The sequence below is a fragment of the Rosa chinensis genome, chromosome 3 (assembly GCF_002994745.2).
Source record: "Rosa chinensis cultivar Old Blush chromosome 3, RchiOBHm-V2, whole genome shotgun sequence".
NCBI classification, from domain to species: Eukaryota; Viridiplantae; Streptophyta; class Magnoliopsida; order Rosales; family Rosaceae; genus Rosa; species Rosa chinensis.
Window position 1 is genome coordinate 23,852,223 of NC_037090.1, and position 24,234 is coordinate 23,876,456.

The 24,234-nt window shown below is 38.7% G+C and overlaps 5 protein-coding genes across 6 annotated transcripts; all 5 read left to right on the forward strand.

Annotated features, from left to right (window-relative positions):
* Positions 1 to 6,234: 6,234 nt before the first annotated feature.
* Positions 6,235 to 8,537, forward strand: LOC112192214 (ubiquitin-NEDD8-like protein RUB2). 2 transcript variants are annotated; one of them, XM_024331863.2, is made up of 3 exons: positions 6,235 to 6,422; positions 7,228 to 7,487; positions 8,180 to 8,508. In XM_024331863.2, the coding sequence occupies exons 1-3, from the start codon at positions 6,330 to 6,332 to the stop codon at positions 8,289 to 8,291; spliced, it is 465 nt and encodes a 154-aa protein (XP_024187631.1). In that variant the 5' UTR covers positions 6,235 to 6,329; the 3' UTR covers positions 8,292 to 8,508. The 2 variants fall into 2 exon arrangements, with proteins under 2 accessions (XP_024187631.1, XP_024187632.1); XM_024331864.2 differs by having other exon boundaries at positions 6,237 to 6,422; positions 7,203 to 7,487; positions 8,180 to 8,537.
* A 2,234-nt stretch (positions 8,538 to 10,771) lies between these two features.
* On the forward strand, positions 10,772 to 14,177 carry LOC112194327 (receptor-like protein 7). The gene is made up of 2 exons (XM_040516551.1): positions 10,772 to 11,305; positions 11,411 to 14,177. The coding sequence occupies exons 1-2, from the start codon at positions 10,923 to 10,925 to the stop codon at positions 14,052 to 14,054; spliced, it is 3,027 nt and encodes a 1,008-aa protein (XP_040372485.1). The 5' UTR covers positions 10,772 to 10,922; the 3' UTR covers positions 14,055 to 14,177.
* A 663-nt stretch (positions 14,178 to 14,840) lies between these two features.
* LOC112192208 (mediator of RNA polymerase II transcription subunit 7b) lies at positions 14,841 to 19,175 on the forward strand. The gene is made up of 8 exons (XM_040517005.1): positions 14,841 to 14,945; positions 15,085 to 15,127; positions 15,264 to 15,280; positions 15,800 to 15,869; positions 16,691 to 16,857; positions 16,944 to 17,017; positions 17,287 to 18,089; positions 18,810 to 19,175. The coding sequence occupies exons 1-7, from the start codon at positions 14,841 to 14,843 to the stop codon at positions 17,387 to 17,389; spliced, it is 579 nt and encodes a 192-aa protein (XP_040372939.1). The 3' UTR covers positions 17,390 to 18,089; positions 18,810 to 19,175.
* Positions 19,176 to 20,783: 1,608 nt separating this feature from the next.
* LOC121052292 (receptor-like protein 35) lies at positions 20,784 to 21,944 on the forward strand. The gene has a single exon (XM_040517006.1). The coding sequence runs from the start codon at positions 20,784 to 20,786 to the stop codon at positions 21,942 to 21,944; it is 1,161 nt and encodes a 386-aa protein (XP_040372940.1).
* A 3-nt stretch (positions 21,945 to 21,947) lies between these two features.
* Positions 21,948 to 23,987, forward strand: LOC121052293 (receptor-like protein 33). The gene has a single exon (XM_040517007.1). The coding sequence runs from the start codon at positions 21,948 to 21,950 to the stop codon at positions 23,985 to 23,987; it is 2,040 nt and encodes a 679-aa protein (XP_040372941.1).
* The last annotated feature ends 247 nt before the right edge of the window (positions 23,988 to 24,234 follow it).

Genomic DNA, 24,234 nt, shown 5'->3' on the forward strand with positions numbered 1-24,234 from the left:
TGGAAAACTGGACCTGTAAGAGGTCCAGCAGCATTTTCGGCCCAACCGCATGGAATAAAGCTCTGAAAATTTGTCAGGATGATCTACACTCATAGTGGAATATTGTTTATGAATAAGTCGAAGGCTCATTCTGAAGTCTTGTTGGAGAAATAATTGAAGGAATAAAGGGGCAGAAACTGACCTAAAACCAGCTCAATATTCACATGTTCATGTTTCCTACCCACATGAAGAAAGCTAGATGCTTTTCTTTTTTCCTTGGATATATTTTTCTACTACAATCTCTTTAATACATCATCATCACTTCCATGTTTCTGCACCTTCATGCTTTGCTTTCATTTCATCATTTCTCTATCTTTTCCATATTTTACAAATCACTTTCATACTCCACTTTCATTATTTTTCTTCCACTCATCATTTCACTCTTCTTTTTCTTCCCTATATAAACACCTTCTCCTCTCATTCTAAAACACACATTCACAACATCAAAACATCTCTAAGATGATCTAAGTTCTCTCTAGAGCAACCTCTCTAAGAGCAACTCCTCTCCTTCTCTTTCTCTTACCGGTGATCACACTCCTAGTCCTAGTCTTCTCAGAAGCCGACTTTCAGTGCCACCAAACCCTCTGTCAACGTACTTCGGTCCTAGTCTCCTCAGGAGCCGATTGTAGTACCACGACCACACAGACACACTCACAACATCAAAACATCTCTAAGATGATCTAAGTTCTCTCTAGAGCAACCTCTCTAAGAGCAACTCCTCTCCTTCTCTTTCTCTTACCGGTGATCACACTTCTAGTCCTAGTCTTCTCAGAAGCCGACTTTCAGTGCCACCAAACTCTCTGTCAACGTACTTCGGTCCTAGTCTCCTCAAGAGCCGATTGTAGTACCACGACCAAATACCAACACCAAGACACATTCACAACAACAACATCTCTAAGATGATCTAAGTTCTCTCTAGAGCAACCTCTCTAAGAGCAACTCCTCTCCTTCTCTTTCTCTTACCGGTGATCACACTCCTAGTCCTAGTCTTCCCAGAAGCCGACTTTCAGTGCCACCAAATCCTCTGTCAACGTACTTCGGTCCTAGTCTCCTCGGGAGCCGACGGTAGTGCCGCGACCACAACGGTTACAGAACCAGCCAAGCAAGGGTAACTCCCTAGCAACCCAGCCAAGCTAAAGTCACGCTTTAGCAAGTTCTCCTCACTTCCCAGTGGTTCTCGCTCTGTTCGATCTACAACATCGAGTATCGATTGTGATTTTCAAGAAGCTCAGCAAAATTCTTCGCCACGAGGCACAAAGAATCCCACGATGAGGTTGGTGCTCTCTTCGTCCACAATTGCTTGAAAGAAGTCAGGTCAAGGGACACCCCCGACGACCCCGCCCGAACGGTGCTGGCACGCCCGCACAGAAAAGAGACTGTTGACCAGCTGCAACAAAATTGGAGCCAAACAGTATCCCTAAGATTAGGGTTTCACTCTTGGCACCTTCTCTTTGGGGCGTGACTATAATTAGATTCCGGAATATACTCTATTCCCATGGATCTCGAATTATAGTTCTTCACAAGGATGTTGTCATGTTTTTCAGCAACATTCATAGCTCCAATGAGCTCATGAAACCTAGTGATCTGTCTTGTAGTAACATCGATTCGATAGTTCTTAGCAACCATCAATGCAGAGACGAGGAAGGTAGAGAGAGTTTTCTCAATCAACATCGCATTTGTGATCTCTTTACCACATAATTCCATTAAGGATTTAATACAAAGTGCTTCCGAATTGTAGTCAAGAACTGACTTGAAATCACAGAAGCGGAGGCTATGCCATCTCACTTCTAGGTTAGGAAACAGGGAGTCACGAACGTTGCCAAATCTTTCTTCGAGTGAGACCCATAGTGTTAATGTCTAAAAGTCTAGCGGTAGCTGGACCTTAGTTAACGCTGATCCGGCGGGCGGATCGATACCTTTGTTGTGAGTGGTTCCCGTTACCTGTCAAATAAAATACAATGGGCGTCAGAGGGAGACCGCGCCGGGCGGTCTTCAACTCTCCGATGCCTAAGTTAGTCAATGTATTTATGTTGACAAAGTAACAGTAGGTAAGTATTGAATGCGTCATTAATGAGGAGAGAGGAGAGAACCTTTTATAGGTGAGGAAGAGGATGATCTTCTCTTTGTTTTCGATGTGGGACTGATGTGCTTCAGTTCCCAGTTTCAGTAGCTTCTGATGCCATCTTGACACGGCGCGTGGCGGCGCGTCGGCGGTGCTTTGGGGTTGATCCGGGGCTCAGGCGGTAACCCGGCTAACTGTCTTTACGCCAGTCACTCATATGGTGGGCGTTGGTACCCCTGGTGGTACCATGAGCGTGGCTCATTATAGCTAATTATGCTTGCAAATGGACATGTGTGTACACATAGCCTTCTGGGGTCTTCTTCATTCATACACTCGTACTGGAGCGAATCATCCATATGACGAGTCATTATGATGATGGCTTTCGCCTTATTTGCCTCTAAGGCTGCTCTATTTGCTTCCAAAGCTTGAGCTTGCTCAACAGTTAGCACGTCCTGGCTAGGCTCGAGAATCATATCTAGAATTTCATCGGCCTTGAGATGCTGGTGGACATCACGAACCCACTTGTGATATCCAGAGCCAGTTGTTCCCAATGGAGCAAAGTCCAATTTATTCAGGTTACTCATCCTGAAAGAGAACAAGAAATTAGGGTTAGTTTCGGAGCGTAAAAGGCTACCACGAAAACAAATAAAATTTCTAGGCATAGTCGCTTCCAAGAAATTCGATTCCAAGAGGGGTTGGATTAGATCTATATAATGATGTTTGTGGTCGATCGTTTTATCTCAACAAACTCTAAGTTTGGAGAACTCTACAAGCTCCAAGCTTGGAGTGAGCACGAACCCCCACAGTTTGGCTTAATTTGGTCTCCCCGATGATAAAGAAAGGGGGGTAGAAGAAGGGAGGTTCCAAGTCCTTGAAAAGAACAGAAATTAAATTTAAAAACTCTAAACAAAGAGAACGTTTAGTAAAAAATATATAGAAAGAGGTCGCCGGAAAAAGTCACCGGAAAAGTCGCCGGAAAGTGACCGGAAAAGCTGTTGACCGGGGGTTGACGGGAGTTGACCAACGTTGACCGGGGGTTGACTGGCAGTTGACCGGAGGGCTGACGTGGCACTGATGCTAACGGGCAGTGGGTCCGGCTGCTGACGTGTAGTGATGACATGGCAGTGCTGATGTGGCAGTGGGTCCTTCTGCTGACGTGGCTGTGGGTCCTGCGTCAGTGGGGTTCTTGGGCTTCTTTTCCTTTCCTTTTTTTTTTTTCTTTTCTTTTCTTCTTCTTTTCTGCCCGTTCAAGACGTAGATGTTCAGGTGGTCAGTTCATGTATTTTTAGGCCAGTTTTTGAAGTTTTTCTTCCGGTTCTTGAAACTTCAGATCAGTGGGGTTCTCCTATCAAAATTTGGTGGAAATTGGAGGTCCGGAAGATGGTGAAGCGGTGGAATATTTGCTGCAAGATGTATGGAGCTTCCGGTTGCTGGTTCAGTAGGTTTCCGGCCGGTTCTTGGGGTGCCGCAGCAGGTTCTGGATTCCTGGAATCGAGTTCTTCAATGTGTGAGGTGGAGGCAGAAAAGGCTTCAAGGTTTTGTATTCGGATTCAAGGTTTTAAGCTTCTTGAATCAGGGTTTGGCTATTTGTTTCAGGGTTAGGGCTTCGTGCTGATAACGTGTTGTAGAGAAACTGAAATTGAGAGGAAATCGCTATGTATTCTCATTGATTATAGAGGTCTCTTTATATAGAGGATTACAATGCATAGAATCTGAATTGTACAAGGAAAAATAATCTCTAGATTCTTCTAATTAAACCCTTTTACCACTAGATCAAGTAACCTAGAGTTTGGGTCAAACACAAATTAGAGTTTTACTTGAACAGATTTGTAGTTTTTTGTTTGTTCCCAAGCCTACCACATATGGATGTCATGCAATGGTTCTCAATTAATTTACTTTGAATTATTCTTTACATATATAGCAGCTTGAGAGCTCGAGCTTGGTGAGGGATCAGACTAATGTAATTCCAAAAAAATTAAAGAAGAAGTACTACTCCCTTCAAAAAAGAAGAAGAAGAAGAAATACTACAGCCATCAAACATAATGAATACAAAAACAGAATGCTCACATATAGAGATAGACTAACAGACATAAGCTCATAGATTGAGCGGGGTTCATCACCTGCATAAACTTCAATGTCAAAGTTTCAATATGCCCTCAACATGTTTCCACAAAGACAACACCAAGAGAGTACTGCCAATAACCTCAAGCAGATTAGAAAACTTGTAATGGTAAACTCTGGTAATGATAAGAAAGAATAGAAAGAAGAATAATGCCTGGAAATGCAAGAGATAAGCGGTAGTGAGAACATGCTTCATTCTTGATAGATTAGTAAATGCATTCACTTCAGCAGTATGGATGTCATGCTCACTTCTATAGGGATAAAATTTGAGAGTGAACCTATAAACACAACGAGGAGACATCTTTTCTTATCAAAAAAAAAAAAAAAAAGAACGAGGAGACATCTTTTCAAGGAAAAAATATCTAGTTGACAAGAGAATATTTTGTCGAGGAGCATATTTCTTATCGAGGGAAAAATATCTTGTTGAGGAGGATCTAGTTAAGGCAAAACCTTTCAAGAAAAATTTGCTCGAAGAGAGATTTGCTCGAGGATAAATTTGCTCGTGGAGAGATTCGAATAATCTCCTAGAGGCAGAGAGGAATCCTCTTGAGGTAACAAAATACATAGGCATCTGAGCAGTGGCGGACCCGGAAGTGAGCTTCTCTGGGGGTGAACTTGAATTACAAATATACAATAGCTGACATAAAAGCTGAAAAATTTAAAAACACATAATCTAAAGATAAAATTTTACTATGAGTCTAGAGCAGGAGAAACTATTATTTTTTATCATTCTCATGGACATAAATATACAGCCTTAAGAGAAAAAGGTTCCCAAGTTATAAGTTATAACATAGAAAGGGGATTGTCTATGGTACATTAATGTACTGATACATCAAGTAGACTTGTTTAATATAGAGGTAGACTAGCTCGGTACATAGGTAGACTAGTCTACTACTTATGCATGGAGTTAGTCTACCCTTGTATCGAGCTAGTCTACCTCTGTATTGAACTAGTCTATTTAATGTATTGATACATTAATGTACTGAAGTCTTTAATGTTTAAAAACTTATGTAATGTTTAATCATAACTACTGATGGTTTCTATAGGGAAGCAACCTTATTGTCTTCCTTTAATTACAACAAATTAATAAGGGCTTCTATAAATGAAATAGCCCTAAGCCAAGTTCATTTTTTATGAAATCCTTCTTATGACGACCATGGATTCCATCATCATTAGCTTTGCTTCATGCACGATGGATTTAATGAGGATTGGAAGCAATCTAGTTCAAAAATATCCCAATCCTATTTGCTGGGCAAGCCTCTGACCTGTAAGAAATTTGAAGGGGTTGATCATTGCTTTTAATTTCAACGAATCTGGGTGATAGACAAACCATTTCGGATTCAAAAGAAGCTAGTTGATCAATTTGTATCTTATTTTTTATTGTCTTGCCACCCTCACTCGTTACTTAGCAATTTTTTGTACCGAGTTATGGTCCTACTTGGGTGTTTGGATTCTTCACTGATCCTAAGTGGCAGTTTACTTACGGACTAGTTCACAAAAAGTCGACAAGCTTAGATAATGGTTTTTGTTGAAATTAGTAATTATGTTGGTTATGTCGTTCGCAAGACTAAGTTTGGTGAAATTTCTTCTATAAGCTGCTTAAGCAGTACTTGTTTTGTATCACAATTACGTACCCGGCATGAGGTAGGTATGTAAAAGATGATTTTACCTAGAAGAGCAAGGTGTTCTATTGATGATAGACACGCTTAAAGCAAGCATTAGATCTTACTTAATGAGCAGTGTTTATGAAGTTTAATTGTTACTCGGCCCTCAGGTATATGAGTCTAGTCTTGGAAACTGATTATGTGCCTATTTGGGCTTTATCAATGAAAAAATATATATTTTTCTAAAAATAGAAAAAAGAAAAAAGAAGAAGAAGAGAAAACACTAAGAAAAGAAATCAATAAAAGATCTGTAACTGAAAAACAGAACCATTCAATAAAATTCGGGAATCTGATACGCGGGCCCAATCACATTTTATAACTGAATTTTCTTTTCAAGTATTCATTTTTATTTCGAAAAGAAGATGCGAAATAAATAAGTAGAGAGTCTTGCTCTGTTTCTGTGAGAGTGAGAGAGGGAGCAAAGACGACCGAAACAAAGAAACATGCAGATTTTCGTGAAAACTCTAACTGGGAAGACCATCACTCTCGAGGTTGAGAGCAGCGACACCATCGATAATGTCAAAGCCAAGATCCAGGTACTCTCTTCTCTCTCTCTCTCTCTCTCCAATTTCATCTTTTTCATTGATTTCTCTGTTTCTTTCATATCTACCAGATATTTAATTTATCCACACGATTTTTCCTACAACACAATTAGGGTGTTGTTTTCTTGTTGAAGTTAGGGTTGTAATTTCTGTATATAATCTTGTTTTCGGGTTTTATTATCATATGGATTTGTAGTTATCTCAGCCCTTTTTTTTTTTTTTTTGGGTGTGTTTTGTTTGGGACTGAATGATTTTTGGGTGTTGTGAAGAGAAGTTGGTGCGGGAAGAATTTGATAGCTAGGTTTAGGGCTTCTGAATTGAGTTATTGGGCCCTGTCTATTTGTTTGTTTAGGTTTATTGTTATTGTTAAAGGAAATCTGTGATTTTTTTGCCAGAAATTGGGCCTTTTGGGAGATTAAGGGTTATAGACTGGATTGTTAATCAATGAGTTTCCCGCATAAAGGAGTTACTTTTTTATTTTTCATTCCTAATTGTATGGTTAAACCTTCGTGCTCATAGTGTTTCGTATTGTTCAGCAATTCTGTTGCTGTACAAGAACTTGATCAATGATCAGGTTTGTGTAGTAGCTACTCGGAACAGTGAACTGATTGATATACATGATGGCAAAAAAGCTTAGTCTAATCAAAGAACTACTTATCATGACGAAAGCACTAGATGTATAATGTGAAATTTTATGATCAAACATGGTTTTTGACCTCCGATATCTGCTGTTCCTTGAAATTGTCCTTAATTTACATTTTCCTTTATATGCAGCCATGTAATATACCCGTGTTTTCAGGATAAGGAAGGCATCCCTCCTGATCAACAGAGATTGATTTTTGCCGGTAAGCAATTGGAAGATGGTAGATCTCTTGCAGATTATAACATCCAAAAGGAGTCAACTCTTCACCTGGTTTTGAGGCTGAGGGGAGGAACTATGATTAAGGTGAAGACTCTTACCGGGAAAGAAATTGAGATTGACATTGAACCGACTGACACCATTGACCGAATTAAGGAAAGGGTTGAGGAGAAAGAGGGAATTCCTCCGGTGCAACAAAGGTACTTTTTTATCCTTCTTCTCAGATTCTATCATTTGAAAGTTATAAGTTACTTGGACTTGAGTTATGTCTGGTTTTGTACTTTTATCTAGCATTAGTATGCATTACATGTTAATAAATTGAACTCTTAGTTTAGTTACTTTTCATGTCTTGCAAATATCATCCATGCAAATATAACATTGTTTATGCTTTGCTGCCTGTGAAGTTCCTATAGTTGGAAAAGAAGAAAAATGATTGAGCTGTTCAATACTTTGAGCTTTTGTTTCAAATGTGGCAGTGAGTAATGCATTGGTTAGTGTTGGAAGTTGTATCAGCATTGGCTCATTTTTTACTTCCGAAAGGCTCTCATGGTTTTCCATAGAACTTAGATTTGTTCAGTGGCCAAGATTGTTTTGACCACAGGTTGGTCGAGTTATAGTTGACTTTGTTTCTATTCCTGTTTGGGACTCTTAGGTGCTCCGTCCGATTTCAATCTTGGGTACCATATAATTGGTGCAGATGCCCATTAACTTGACAACTGTTTTGGACCATCACCTGCTGCATTATTTTTAATAGCTTAAATTGCTAGAATGAAGTCTTATTAAGCAGCATGATTGCTGCATTATTATTCTTGTCTTAGTTAATGGCTTCACGTGTTTATGATACTGGCCAATTTTCAAGAGATCAGCACTAATGAGTTTTAAATCTCTGCAGGCTGATTTATGCTGGCAAGCAGCTTGGAGATGACAAAACTGCTAAAGACTATAACATTGAGGGTGGCTCTGTCCTTCATCTAGTGCTGGCACTACGTGGTGGTAGTCTATAAATATAATCTTATTATTGTACCTATTGATCGGTTCAGGCAAACTCTTTCGTGAAGGCTTTATCGAGTCTTGATACTCTTAAAACTTTTGAGTTGCATTACATGGCAGAAAACTTGTTTTAAAGTGAGTTAATGTGGACATAAGTATTGGTGTTACATATTGCACTTTTACCTTTCTGCTCTGTTATGTTCACTGTCAATGCACTCTTGCTTTTATTTATACTAGGTTAGCTTCACTTGGGCAACAAATTTTATCATTCCTTATTACAAATATTTTCTGCTTGTGGATGATCTATAAACCATGGTGGCGTGTGCTCGATATGATACATGTGTGTCAGGAAATTAGATGAAGTATACTTTTCAGAAGGAACGTGATAATTTCTCGAAGTAATGTGATAACTCTGCCCTAGTGATTATCAATCTAAGAAGAGGAGCTGTTGTCACACTGGAAAAGTCTAGCTACGCACATTCCAAACAGGCTGTTTAGAGTTGAAAGTATGTGATTCAGCATTGACATTCTCAGAGATGGCAGACTGAAATGATTCTGCAATGGAATTTTAACAGTATAGCAATCTGGGCAATCGAAATCACACAGATCTGTTGTTAACTTTTGGTTAATAACACAAGTTTTGTCCTCATGTTTGTTGCGATCTAAAGTTGGCCTCAGATGAGGTTACAACTTGGCACATGACAGAAACATGTAATATTTTAGAATGGTGAGAGTGATTGTTGATGGTAAGCACAGCTGCACAGAGAGCATACGTAACATTCACTGTATCAAATTAAAGACTAGAAATTTAACATGACTGCTCGTGGTCATTTTTAGAAGTAGACCAATAGAGCTGAACTTCTATTTGGAAAAGTTGGTCATGCTCTCTCACACAAGCAGCAGACATTTTTACCGGCATTGGCATCTGTATAACACATTAGATTACAAGCTTTCCATTTTTTTCTTCAGGCACAGAAATCTTCCAGCTATGGAACTAATCCTTCAATCCTTCTCGAAACCCAGAAATTCGTCGACACTTATTATCAGGACCACTGAGCACGTTGAGTGCGACTTGTCCCCTTTTTCCTTCAGCCCAGTCTTCCAGCTGGTTGCAGAAAGATCTGAAAGATTTCACATCTTTCCAAGTCAAGCTTGTGTGGAAAGACTTCCGAGTCAAGCTTGTGTAGAAAGACTTCCGAGTCAAGCTTGTGTAGAAAGACTTCCACACAAGTGTCATCGGTCACCTTGTCAATCTCAAAACCAAGTAGAGTAGGTCTGGATTATTGCCAAAGCCCTGGCCTTGCCTACAAAATCGCAGATAGATAGGAGAAGACTTCAAAGTCAATCCAACTACAATTCTCAGAAATTTGAATCCGCTACCTATCAGAACTCAATGTACGGCGAAACTTGTTGGAACCTCAAAGCACGCATCTACTTTCATCACATTCTGGAAATTGCAGATAGATAGGAGAAGACTTGAAACTCAAGCCAATCACAGATTATCTCATGGAGGCAATTTTTTTTTTTTTCCCCAATTTCAATTACCTTCTAAAAGCAACCATCAACACTTGGTTAAAGCCCTCACTGCATTTGTGCTTGTGTCTAAAAATTTGTTAAAAGAAATGACAATTTTTTACCTCCATCTCTTCCTTTTGCTAATGGTTGAAGAGTGAAGATCCCACGTCAAGAAAGCGAAAATAAAAATTCAACTCACAAGTGGCTGACTTATTCCTAGTTGTACCGAGACATTTTGACTTAACATCTAACACCTAATAGAGACATTAATATCGGTGCGGCAGTAAGCCATGTACCACGCTTATCATTGCTTGTGTTGCTAACCTAGCCCAGCAACAATCATCGTTCCATTTCAAGAAAAGTCTCATATTAGATTCTTCTTCTTCTTCTTGCAAGCTCATAACTTGGAATTCAAGTACCGACTGCTGGTGCTGTTCTTGGCTAGGGGTAAGTTGCCCCTGAGTTATAAAATGTACTTATTATCTAGTAAATTCTCAACATATATACTAAATAACTGAAAAGAAGGAATGTTCTTATTACCTTTGAGCTTTCATCGACCAGCTTAAGTAGCTCTGTATTATTGTAGGGATGAAACTTCGGTCACTTTCAGACTCATTCCAGCCTTCCCCACATTCAACCTATTCCCAAGTCCTGAATTCCCATTGCTGTGCAATAATAATATCCAAGGAAGAAACTTCAAACTATGGAAGGCATTTCTCCATTTCCTGCTGTATATGACTGTCGGCCAGACTGAGACAGTCAGAACCAAGTCTTCCGAATACGCCACAAATACACCAGACTGAGACATCAATAATTGCTTTGAATGTATTGACTCATTCATTCTCAAATACACCACAAAAAAAACCATAAAGAAAATAAATTGCTACAATTGTAGCCATCAAAATAATTGATCATGAGAAATACCTCTTTCCCAGCGTCTCAGTTTTCTTGGAAGTTGCCCATCGATAGAGAGGAAGGACTTCAAAGTCAAGGCTGGCACATATATTATGGACGCAATTTCCAATTCCATGTCCTATTAAAAGCCACCACCAGTCCACAACCATTACCAGTTCCCAATTATCACTTTCCCACGCTACATTTGTGCCTGCGTCTAAACCTTTGCTTAAAACATGCCCACTCTGTTCCTCCATTTCTTCCTTTTCTTATTCACTACCACTGTTACTAACGTCGTCCCCGCAGTTCACAGCAACTGTATTGAAGACCAGAAACAATCATTGCTCCATTTCAAGAATAGTCTTGTATTTTATTCTTCCTCTTACTCCAAGCTTATCACATGGAATTCGAGTACCGACTGCTGTTCTTGGCTGGGTGTAACTTGCAGCACTAATGGGCGTGTTGTCGGACTTGACCTCAACAGCGAGTATATCTCATGCAACATTGACAAGTCCAGCAGTCTGTTCCAACTTCAACATCTTCAGAGCCTCAATTTGGCCCATAACAACTTCAATGACTCTTCAATTCCATCTGCAATCGGAAAGCTTGCAAATTTGAGGTATTTGAATTTAAGTAAAGCTTTTTTTTTTGGGCAAATTCCCATTGAGGTTGCACGCTTGACAAGGTTGAAGGTTCTTGATCTCTCTATCTATTACTCGAGTAGGGAGTTAAAACTTGAGAAGCCGAATTTAGGCACTTTAATCCAGAACCTTACCGAGCTTACGGAGTTAAATCTTGGTCGTATAAACCTATCGGCTGAGGGATCTCTATGGAGCCAAACCATATCATCTTCACTTCCAAAGCTGAGTCAGTTGACCTTGTCCTACTGTGATCTTTCAGGCCCTATTCATGAATCATTTGCCAGGCTGCATTCTCTATCCATGTTAATATTGGATGGAAACTACATCTCTGCTCCGGTTCCAAAATTCTTTGCTAATTTTTCAAGCTTGATTTCCTTGAGTCTCACTGATTGTACCTTGCATGGAGCATTTCCCAAAGAGATATTCCAGGTACCTACACTACAGTCTGCTGACCTGTCAATTAATTCAGAGCTTCGTGGTTCCTTACCGGAGTTTCCAAAGAATGGATCTCTCGAATCCCTACATCTATCCAGGACCAAGTTTTCAGGAGGCTTGCCGGACTCTATTGGCAACCTTAAATTGCTGTCTAAATTAGATCTTTCAGATTGCAATTTCACAGGAGCAGTTCCAAAGTCACTGGCAAACCTAACACAATTGTGGTCTTTGGACTTGTCATCCAACAAGTTTTCTAGTCCGATTAATTCTATTCAATGGGACAAACTCATCAAGCTTGAGCATCTCGACTTGTCCTACAATCTACTCCACGGGAGTATTCCATTGTCTCCCTTTTCTATTCCCTTGCTGCAGAGCTTACTACTTCAGGGAAATCACTTCTCTGGTCAATTGCTTGAATTTTCTAATGTCTCTTCATACTTGCTGTACGAATTTGATTTGAGTAGCAACAATTTGGAAGGATCAATACCCGTGTCTATCTTTAATCTTCCGATGCTTGGTTCCTTTAACCTTTCTTCAAACAACTTGAGCGGTTTTCCTTTTTATGGCCTTCAGGAGTCGAGAAATCTTTCTTCTCTTGATCTATCCTTCAATAGCTTGTTGTTCAATCATAATGGTACCAACTCATCACTGCACTCCCCCCAGATACAGAGGCTGAATTTGGCTTCTAACAAGTTGAAAACATTCCCAAGTTTCCCGAAAAATCAATCTTATTTAACCGAATTGGACCTTTCAGACAACCAGATTCCAGGTCAGATACCCAATTGGATTTGGGAGCTTCCTCTGATCAATACTCTAAATCTATGTTGTAACAAGTTGGTAAGTCTAGAAGCTCCTTTACTTGGTTCTACTTCTACTTACAATCTGGAGAAACTTGATCTTCACTCAAACCAGATTCAGGGACAAATACCATTGTTTCTAAGTGGTAGTTATTTGGATTACTCAGGAAATAATTTCAGCTCTAGTATACCAACTAACATTGGTGATTTCATTTATCCCACGGGCTACCTTTCTCTTTCAAGCAGTAACTTGTATGGGGAAATTCCAAAATCAATATGCGATGCAAGTCATGTAATTCTTGATCTCTCTAATAACTCTTTGAGTGGAACCATTCCCCAATGCTTGACTCAGACATCTTCGCTTAAAGTCCTTGATCTGAGGAGAAACAATCTTACTGGATCTATCCCCGATACTTTTCTTGAAGGTTGTGGTTTGGAAACTCTAGCTCTGGGCAGAAATCAGATACAAGGTCAATTTCCAAAATCTCTAGCCAATTGTTCAACCTTACAGGTTTTAGACCTTGGAATCAATCAAATAACAGATGCCTTTCCCTGCCCGTTGAAGACCATATCCACCATGCGTGTTCTTATGTTGCGATCCAACAAATTTTATGGACCCATTGGATGTCCTGAGACCAATGGCACCTGGCCGAAGCTTCAAATCATAGACTTAGCTCATAACAGTTTCAATGGTGAAATACCAGGTACATCATTGACAACATGGCGGGCAATGATGGTTAATGGAGATGATGACCGAAATTACCTTGGCTTTTTTTGGTCACAAGATGGTAGATTTGGGTTCGCTATGAGTTATGAAGATGCAGTAACAGCTACAAGCAAAGGTCTAGATATGGATCTTGAAAAAATTTTATCAAGCTTCACTTCGATTGACTTCTCTGCTAACGAGTTCAACGGAACAATACCCAAGGAAATGGGCCAACTGAGATCATTACATGTCCTCAATCTGTCCAGTAATGCTTTCACAGGCGAAATCCCATCATCCTTTGGTAACATGAGAAGCATAGAGTCCTTAGACCTCTCACAGAACCACCTGAGCGGCCAAATTCCACCGCAGCTTGCAACTCTCACTTTCCTTTCGTGGTTGAATGTCTCATATAATCAACTGACGGGAAGAATCCCAACCAGCACTCAGTTTTCAACATTTCCAAATACCTCCTTCGAGGGTAACAAAGGATTATGGGGGCCTCCTCTGACAGCAATCGTATTGCCACCTCCAACGTTAAATGGAAGCTCAAGTAATCCGAATTCTGGAGATGAGATTGATTGGAATGTTATCAGTGTTGAAATTGGATTTACATGTGGGTTTGGAATTGCGGTCGGGTCACTTTTGTTTTGCAAGAGATGGAGGAAATGGTACTACAGAGCGATGTTTAACATCCTGTTCAAGATATTCCCTCAGCTGGAACATAGATTTGGTAATCACAGAAGGCATGTTTACATAAATCAAAGGTATTGGAGACGATTAAATGGTTAGGCAGACCAAGCATGCAGCTCTACTCCATTGTGCTGGAGACTCCCCTGGTGTTTTTCCTCCGTATTTTCATCACATGATTATAATGTAATTATTTTTTTTTCTTCTGTCGTAATGCTTTTTTTTTTTTTTGGGTCTGGTGTTGTAATCTATGTTGTAATCGTTCTTGCAATGTAATCGCTTTACGTTTTTAACATTTATGAAATATTGTTTAGTGTGAGCAGGTAATTGCTCTGTTTTGTGATTGTTTTCAAATATCCAACCATCCGTACAAGGTTAGTGCCAAGATTTTCTTTTTCTGATCAAGAGCCCAAGAACACTGGAAAGCTACGGCCCAAAAGGCCCGTCACTGTACATAAGAAATACCACTCAGTAGTTGCTCGCGACATAAGAAATCAACCCTCTCTCTGCACTTGCTCTCTCATCTTTTCTGTCTCTCATGTTGGTTCGATTTTGTTTTCAGTGTTTGTTTTTGAGTTGGTTCTGTATTTGTTTTGGAAAATTTGGCACTTCAAATTGGAGCATAAAAAGGCTTAAATCTTGTTTGCTGAGGGCTAAGAAATCTGAAGCTGATTGCCTATCTCTATTATTTCAAATTTCCTAGGTTGGGTTTGGTATTTCTGATGGGTATGTGATTTCTGGGCCATTCAATATTCTATGTATTTGAAAATTGAATTAGTTAGACAAAGAATTGATGATAAAAACTTGTTTATACAGACACTTATGAGTTTTTTACTTATTATCATAATTTTTGTCATGTCTTCACTGTTTCGCTTATAGATTGCTCATATGAAGAAAGAGATAGATGCTATTCGTTCTAAAGACGTCTCTCAAGGTAGATTGACTCAAGGGCAACAAACTCAGATCTCGCGAAATGAACAAAGAACAGAACAGGTAAAAAATATTCCTCAGAACCTATTTGCCAACCTTTACTGGTAGTTGAGAAATGGGGAAGATCTGTTTCATCTTCAGTCTTGGAGGCAGGATGGTAGTGACCCTTCTGGTTAACACGTTATTTTTAATATTCTTACAGATTCTGGATGAGCTTGAAAATTTGGAAGAGACGCTGAATGAGAGTACGTATTCAAGAAAGTTTAGGTGCACGTGTTGGGAAGCTATCTCATGATAAGAAGAAAGCAATTGAAGAAGAAGAAGAACTTTTGAGGTACTTAACTAATGAGAATTACCTATGTAAAAGTATTGCACTTTTAGGTTTGGAAGACACTCAAGTACTCACATTTCCAAGATTGGACTATATAAATTCTACTATTGATCAGCTATTCATATTAGACTCTGAAACTGTAGTCTTAAATTCCTAATCATCATGGTTAACTCTTAATTTAGCTATGTAAATGCCATACATCATTTGCTATGGTGCTAATTACACCGTAAGCTTTTCCTATTCTTTACCTTCTTCTCCACATATATATGCAGATTGTAAATTTGATATCTGAAAGTTGCTTTGTTGCTTAATATTTGGATACGATAAGTATTGTCGTAGCTATATATATTGTTTAATTTATTGTTTGGAGGACGTAACACGTCATTTAGTTCCTTAAGCCAGGAATGCAATATTAATGCATTTGAAGTTGCAAGTTTTGACTTTTGACTATTGAGTTTTGGATTATCCTTTAACAAAATAAGCTTATTCTTGTAGAATATTGTGCTAATGTTATCAATATCTGATTTGATCTCTATTATTTCCTTGTAATTTATTTTTAACAAAGTTTCATGTTTATTTTATATAGACGGCTGATGTGCTTCCAAGCTTGGAAGAACAGGAAGTGCGTCAACTGTACCCAAAAGGCCCAAATATTGGTACGTCTATCTCCAGGCTAGTTTAATCGTTCACTTTTTCTTTCTTTCTTTCTTTACTTTGTTTTATTGTTTTGTTTGAGAAGAAAGAATCTTTATTAAGACAAAAGCTTTAGTGTACATGCAGTGGACAGGTAGTTCACACTAGTTTAGTGTTTGTGTCCTGTGAAAAAACTACGTCTGACACGTAGGAGTTGATTTGAACATCTTGATTCAATCACCTATATAGCAGATTCTCCTTAGGGTCAGTGGAATTAGGTAATTAGTATTTTTAATAAAAAAAAGTTAATAAGACTCTTCTCTGGTAAGCTGGGACATAGATACTATGTTGGGAATCTTCACTTTGTGTTATGAGGCTGAGAGGTATTCAAATATGTTACATATATAGAAAATTCTTGGCAGGAACTATTCAATGTAAAGGCAAGAGAAGTAGCAACCTTTAAGAAATGTTCATCCACATCTCCAACTTATTAACCTAGTTTTTCTAGCCTTTGGGAATGCACACACCCATACTAACTATTTTTGTCTTGACAGATCAGGTATTGATGGCCAAACTATGATTACCAGAAATAAGGAACTTCTGGGGAATGTATGAATTTCTTGACTACTTGCGGGTATTGCTATAGTTGTTTTGTCTGGTTTAGTTAGACTTTGAGATAATTCTCTACAAGAAACGAATAGGAAGTTAGGAACTGCAAGTTTGTATGTTGGTGTTTATTCCAGTTTTATATGTATGTATGTTAGTACTTGATTGTTTTTGCCCTTTTTTTTTTTTGGGCTGTCCCCCACTTTTCCATTCTGATAAAAGTTGTACTATGTTTTAGATTTTAAGAAGGAATTGAGGTCCCTTAACAGAGAATTGCAGCTGCACATTTTTGAACTTGCTGATATTCTTGTGGAGAGACCATCACAATATGCAAGGAGAGTGGAAGAAATATCTCTTATATTCCAGAACTTGCATCATCGTCTGAACTCATTGCGGCCCCATCAGGTATGATATATTGGGTCTTATAATATAAGCTGTTGGGTTGTTATACGGGACTACTTTTCTTATATTTTTATGTCTTTATCATGCAGGCTAGGGTAACACTAATTCACATTCTAGAACTTCAGACAAAACGACATAAACAAGCTGTTGAGGATATACAGAGGTATGCTTTCAACAATTACTGACAAGCTTAATGCGCATTTGACGCTGAAATATTCTACTTTATTTTTAAAACAATTAAAAGATAATTGTTTTGCCAGTTGGGACTTTAAATGAAGGGTATAGCTTCTGTGGCCTTTTTGATAGAGTAAGAGAGTAAGATTTCCTGAAGTTTTGCAAAGATATGTTTAATCATTCTCTGGTCTTAATGGTGTTTGGTTACCATAAAAATGAAAACTAAAACCTGCCTATTTGTTTCTTGTTTGCTTTAAGGTTTACTTGTAGCTGGTGGTGTGATAAACCCTTTTGCAAAGACTTATTTTTGTTCCCCACAGTCTGTATGCAACCTGCCTTACTTCAGAACTTTGCTTATTGATCTCAAGGTGTCATTTGAGTTGGTGCCAACAGGTGACATGTTTCTTTAACAAACTTTTTTCTTGAAAGTGTTCCTGTCGATATATGGAGCCACCAACAGTTGGACACTGGTGCATCTCTTATGTTGAAATAGGGAGTGCTCATGTATGTTCCTACTCAATGGTCAGAGCACCTTAAACAGTTTCATCTAATACCTTTAGGGAGGGTCATGGAATCCCACTGGTCAAAGTTTCTCGGACAGACAGTTGCATCTAGTACCTTCATGCTTTTATAGGAAAGTAGTCCATCTAGCTGTTATTGAATGGTATCCAAGCATTAATTCAGATGGCATGGATAGATGGAGGATAGATTAGATTAATTTCAAGTGTCATAGTAGTATTCTGTTCTATCACTCTGAAACTTTTACTTATCTAATATCAATTGCAGTGAATTCTGACAAACTCAACCCATTAGTTACACTCAACCCTACTGCAAAAATGTTATCATTTTGTGATAAGGCAGTACGTGTTGGTTTTTGGTATGTTTGATAGACTATTGACATTAAATGGAGTCCACCTTAATATGGTGGGGTGACTTGGTGTTGTCCATTTTGCGTCCATTGTAACATTGTAACACAGACCTAGGTACTACTAATCCATCATCATTGACCAAATCAAGGAAATGGTTGAGGAGAAAGAGGGAATTCCTCCAGTGCAACAAAGGTACTTGTTTCTCTTTCTTCTCATATTCAATCTATCTAAAGTAATAAGTTACTTAAACTTGAGTTATGTCTGGTTTTGTACTTTTATGAGTTTATCTAGTATGCATTACATGTTAATAAATTGAACTCTTAGTTTAGTTGTTTTTCATGCCTTTTATCATCCCTGCAAATATTACATTGTTTTTGCTTTGCTGCCTGTGGAGTTTCTATGAATTGAAAAAGAAGAAAAATGAATAATCTGTTCCATACTTTGAGCCTTTGTTTTGAATGAGGCAATGAGTAATGCATTGGTTAGTGTTTGGTTGTCTTTCACCACTATTGGAAGTTGTATTAGCATTGACTTATTCTTTACTTTCAAAAGGCTGTCATGGTTTTCCATAGAACTTAGATTTGTTCAGTGGCCAAGATTATTTGTCCACTGACGTTTGGTGGAGTTATGGTTGACTTAATTTCTATTCCTGTTTGGGAGTATTAGGTGCTCTGTATGATTTGAATCTTGGGTACCATGTAATCGGTATATTTGCATATTAGCTTGACAACTGTTTTGGGATATCAACTGCATTTTGTGTTTAATAGCTTAAGAAGACTTGCTAGAATAAAGTCTTATTAATCAGCATTATTGGTGCGTTATTATTCTCTGTCTTCGTTAATATTTTCATGTGTATATGATACTGGCCAATTTTCAAGAGATCAGCATCTAATGAGTTTGAAATGCCCACAGGCTGATTTATACTGGCAAGCAGCTTGGAGTTGACAAAACTGCAAAAGACTACAACATTGAGGGTGGCTTTGTCCTTCATTTAGTGCTCGCACTACGTGGTGGTAGTCTATAAATTGTATTGTAGTATTGTATCTATTGATCGGTTCAGGCAAGCTCTTTGTAGAGGCTTTATCGAGCCGTGATACTGTAAAACATTTGAGCTGCATTACATGGCAGAAAACTTGTTCTAAGCGGGTTACTGTGGACATAGATATTGGTGTTTTACTGTTCTGCTCTGTTATGTTCACAGTCAATGCCCTCCTGGTTTTACTGTATACACGTTTAGCTTCACTTGGGCAAAAATTTTATCAATCCTGATTACAGTTATTTTCTGCTTGTGGGTGATCTATAAAATTTCGTGACTTGTACTCCATATGCTACTCGTATGTTAGAAAGAATGTGATAATTTCTTCAAAGTACTGTGATGATTCAACCTAGCGAGTATCTATCTAAGAAGGGGAACTGTTATCATACTCGAAAAGTTAATCAACACTTGCCAAGCAGGCTGTTTTTAGAGTTGAAAGCGTGGAAGAGGTATCCTCATGGTTGTTGTGATCTGAAGTCGGCCTCAGATGAGGTTACAAAACTACCTCTCAACTTTTATTTGGTTCGTCCCCTTTTCCCTTTTTCCTTCCACCCAACTTTCCAGCTGGTTGCACAAGAGGGGAAAGACCTCAAGTCAAGCTGGTCAACGGAAAAATCTCATGAGATTTGTGAGGAAAGCAAAAAAGTGAAGTAAATGATAGATAGAGATGGTGTAAGGCAAGCTAAAACTAAAGCCATCAACGCGCAGTTGAACCTTTTAGCTGCTGGGAAAAGAAAAGCGTGGTTGTACCGCTAACGGGCCGGGAATGCAACATAATACTAAATTTTGCAAAGATTTTATATTTAATTAATAAATAAAGAAAAATATATGCATTGAAACATTAGATCCTCCTCAGAGACCTCCGGAGGACCGTGGCTTGAGGCGGCTGCCTCACTTCACACCCCTTAATGTAGTACTTACTGACTTCAACAGGTCTGTTTAGCATGATTTGGATTTTAGCTGCTTCTCTGCTTGCTTTTTCATTGTTCTGTTTGCTTAAGAGGAATTATTCAGTTGTTTGATGACAATTGAGTTTTGGTTTTTATGTCATCCCTCTCATTTTGTGCTTTATTTTGCTTAGTAAAATTTTGTTATTAGTGAACAAAACAAAACAGTCCTCACTTTCCTACGTGCAAATGTGCAATGCATTCCAGTGAAAAAACTTCCAAGTCCAGTCAGGCCAACAAGAAATCAACCAAATTAAAGAAACAGTATTTAAATTCAAAAGTTTTCTATTGACCTACTTTTGTTGTGTGAAAAGCAAATTAAAGTTATCGATATGAAATAAGCAATTAAAGTTCAGCACTGATATATATACTTTGTCGTGTGATCACGAGAATACTCTTTTTTTTTCCCCTCAAAAACAACACTGTTACCTTGTCATATAACCTTCCGGTCATCTTCCATCCCAAAAGTAAGGGTAAAATAATAGATCCATCAGTATGAATAGAAAGCAGGAGACTTGAAGTCAAGCCAATTAGTATAGATCTCTATATCATGGAGGCATTTTCCAATTCCACCTTTTAAAAGACATTGCGGTCAGTTCCATATCTTTTTGAAAGCAATACATAGGACGTGTTTTCTTGTCGTCAATTTTAAAGAGAAGACTTGAAAGTTATAGTCACGGAATAGCATTAATAGTTCCACTTTCCTACCGTCTCGTTTTTCTTGGAAGTTGCCGATGGATAGAAAGGAGAGGACTTGAAAGTCAAGCTAATCACAGATCTTATGGACTCGTTTTCCGATTCCATGACCTTACAAAGCAACCACCAGTCCACAACCATCACCAGTTTCCAATTATCACTTTCCCACAACACATTTGTGCCTGCATCTAAACCTTTGCTTAAAACATGCCAACTCTGTTGCTCCATTTCCTCCTTTTCTTAATCACTACCACTGTTACTAACCTCATCCCCGCAGTTCACAGCAACTGTATTGAAGCCCAGCAACAATCATTGCTCCATTTCAAACAAAGTCTTGAATTTGATTCTTCCGAATCCTCCAAGCTTATCACATGGAATTCGAGCACCGAATGCTGTGCTTGGCTCGGTGTCACTTGCAGCACTATTGGGAGTGTTGTTGGTCTTGACATCAGCAACGAGTCTATCTCATGCAGCATTGACAATTCAAGCAGTCTCTTTCAACTTCAACATCTTCAGAGCCTCAATTTGGCCGATAACAACTTCAAAAGCTCTTCAATTCCATCTGCAATTGGAAAGCTTACAGAGTTGAGGTATCTGAATTTAAGTGATGCTTTTTTTTCTGGGGTTATTCCCATTGAGATTTCACGCTTAACAAGGCTGATAACTCTTGATCTCTCTAGTAATTCCTACCCCTCTTTTGCTGAGAACCAGAATTTAAGCATGCTAATTCAGAACCTCACAGAGCTTACAGAGTTATATCTTGATTCAGTAGTGCTATCAGGACAAGGGAGTGACTGGTGCGAAGCCATATCATCTTCGCTGCCAAATCTGAGGGTGTTGAGCTTGTCCGGTTGTCGTCTTTCAGGCCCTATATGTGACTCCCTTGCAAAGCTTCAATCTCTGCAGGAGATTGACTTGTCACTTAATCAACTCAATGGGAGTATTCCTTCATCTGTTGTTTCTCTTCCCAAACTGGAAAGATTAACACTCTCCCACAATCGGTTCTCGGGTCAAGTCCCTGAATTTTCCAATACCTCTTCGCCCTTATTTGACACCCTTTATTTGGAAAACAACAATTTGGAAGGACAAATACCAACATCTATCTTCAATCTTCACGGGCTTCTGTTTCTCAATCTTTCTTCAAACAACTTCAGTGGCTTCCCTTTTAATGGTCCACGGCTGCCCAGAAATCTATCATCGGTTAATCTTTCCAACAATAGCATGTTGTTTGATTACAATGGCAGTAAATCCTCCTTCCTTCAGATTCGCCACTTGATATTGGCTTCTAACAAGTTGAGAGCATTCCCAGATTTCTTGAGAAATCAGTCCATATTATACCACTTGGACCTTTCAAACAACCAGATTTAAGGCATGATACCTAATTGGATTTTGAGTCTCAAAACTCTTAATTCCCTTGATCTTTCTGGCAACTCCTTGGCAAGTCTTGAAGCTCCTCTTCCTAATTCCACTTCTGCTTTATCTTCTCTGGACCTTCATTCCAACAAGCTTCAAGGTGAGGTACCTAATTGGATTTTCAGTCTCAAATCTCTCAATTCCCTTGATCTTTCTGGCAACTCCTTGGCAAGTCTTGAAGCTCCTCTTCCTAATTCCACTTCTGCTTTATCTTCTCTGGACCTTCATTCCAACAAGCTTCAAGGTGAGGTACCTAATTGGATTTTCAGTCTCAAATCTCTCAATTCCCTTGATCTTTCTGGCAACTCCTTGGCAAGTCTTGAAGCTCCTCTTCCTAATTCCACTTCTGCTTTATCTTCTCTGAACTTTCATTCCAACAAGCTTCAATCCCATTTAACCTACTTGGACCTCTCGGGCAACCAGATTCAAGGACAGATACCCAATTGGATTTGGATTTTTGATTCTCTTCAAGAACTAAATCTTTCTTGTAACTCCTTGGAAAGTTTAGAAGCTCCTCTACTTAATTCTAGCTATGTTCTGTCATCGATTGATCTTCATTCAAACCAGCTTCAGGGACATTTCCCCTTGTTCTTAAGTAGTAGTTATCTAGATTATTCAAGAAATAATTTCAGCTCTAGTATACCGACTGACATTGGTGACTTCATTTCTGGGTCTTACCTTTCTCTTTCAAGCAATAACTTTCACGGAGCCATTCCAAAATCAATATGCAATACAAGGGGTAATGTTCTTGATCTGTCCAATAATTCCTTGAGTGGAAACATTCCCCAATGCTTGACTCAATCACTTTCACATGTGGTCATTGATTTGAGAAGAAACAACCTGAGTGGCACAATTCCTGATAATTTTCTCAAGGGTTGCAATCTACAAACTCTAGACCTCAGTAACAATCAGATACAAGGCAAGTTTCCAAAATCTCTTGTCAACTGCTCAAAGTTAGAGGTTTCAAACATTGGAAACAATAACATAGCTGATACTTTTCCATGCTTTTTAATGAGCTTAACCACATTGTGTGTCCTTGTTTTGCGGACCAACAAGTTTTATGGAAGCATTGGATGTCCCAAGACCAATGGCACATGGCCTGTGCTTCAAATAATAGATTTAGCTCACAACAATTTCAGTGGTGATATGCCAGGAAGATTGTCTCTAACATGGCAGGCTATGGTGTCTAATAAGGATGATTCTCCAACTAACCTTGGATTTTCTTCTGGATTTTCTTCTAATCACCGGTGCAAGAATAATCCAACTCTTAGAGAATGTTATTCGTATGGTGGAGAAACATATAATAGAGAAACATATATTGACTTTTATTATAGAGATACAATTACAACTATCATCAAAGGTTTAGAATTGGATGTGGTTAAGATTTTAACTATATTCACCTTGATTGACTACTCCTCCAACAAGTTCAACGGATCAATACCTGAGGAAATTGGAGAGTTGAAATCACTACATGTTCTCAACTTATCCGGTAATGCTTTCACCGGAAAAATCCCATCATCATTTGGTAAGATGCGGCAATTGGAGTCCTTAGATCTCTCAAAGAACCACTTGAGCGGCCAAATTCCCCCCGAGTTTGCAAATCTCAATTTCCTTTCGCACTTGAATGTCTCATATAATCAATTGACGGGAAGGATCCCAACCAACACTCAGTTTTCGACATTTCCAAGTACCTCCTTTGAGGGTAATAAAGGATTATGGGGGCCTCCTCTGACATCGGATGTAGTATTGCCGCCACCAATTTTAAATGGAAGCTCAAGTGATCCGAATTCTGGAGATGAGATTGATTGGGATGTTATCTGTGTTGAAATTGGATTTACATGTGGGTTTGGAATTGTCATTGGGTCACTTTTGTTTTGCAAAAGATGGAGGAAATGGTATTACAGAGCTATGTGTAGTATTCTTTTCAAGATATTCCCTCAGTTGGAGCAGAGATTTGGTAATCATAGAAGACACGTCTACGTAAACACAAGGCGTTGAATTGGTTCGAATGTAGTTGGACTCTATAATGCCTGAGCCTCACTTGGGCGTCTTTTCGTTGTTATCACCACATCTAGTCGTTGTTGTTACTGCTGTTTTTGTTTTTTGTTTTTTATTTTTTATTTTTTACCTAGTACTATAAATGTTGTGTAGTGTAGCATATCGTTGTGCTAGTCGTTTATGTAATATGGTTATTGTAATATATTAACTTTGTGTGACTTTTGTTTGGATTAATAGGTTAATAGGT

Coding starts and splice junctions, on each gene's coding strand:
- LOC112194327 (XM_040516551.1), top strand. CDS start 10,923: ATGCCCACTCTGTTCCTCCATTTCTTCCTTTTCTTATTCACTACCACT. Junction 11,306..11,410: donor GGAAAGCTTGCAAATTTGAG/GTATTTGAATTT, acceptor TTACTCGAGTAG/GGAGTTAAAACTTGAGAAGC.
- LOC112192208 (XM_040517005.1), top strand. CDS start 14,841: ATGAAGAAAGAGATAGATGCTATTCGTTCTAAAGACGTCTCTCAAGGT. Junction 14,946..15,084: donor ATGAACAAAGAACAGAACAG/GTAAAAAATATT, acceptor ATATTCTTACAG/ATTCTGGATGAGCTTGAAAA. Junction 17,018..17,286: donor GCTGTTGAGGATATACAGAG/GTATGCTTTCAA, acceptor GTTTGCTTTAAG/GTTTACTTGTAGCTGGTGGT.
- LOC121052292 (XM_040517006.1), top strand. CDS start 20,784: ATGCCAACTCTGTTGCTCCATTTCCTCCTTTTCTTAATCACTACCACT.
- LOC121052293 (XM_040517007.1), top strand. CDS start 21,948: ATGATACCTAATTGGATTTTGAGTCTCAAAACTCTTAATTCCCTTGAT.
- LOC112192214 (XM_024331863.2), top strand. CDS start 6,330: ATGCAGATTTTCGTGAAAACTCTAACTGGGAAGACCATCACTCTCGAG. Junction 6,423..7,227: donor ATGTCAAAGCCAAGATCCAG/GTACTCTCTTCT, acceptor CCGTGTTTTCAG/GATAAGGAAGGCATCCCTCC. Junction 7,488..8,179: donor ATTCCTCCGGTGCAACAAAG/GTACTTTTTTAT, acceptor AAATCTCTGCAG/GCTGATTTATGCTGGCAAGC.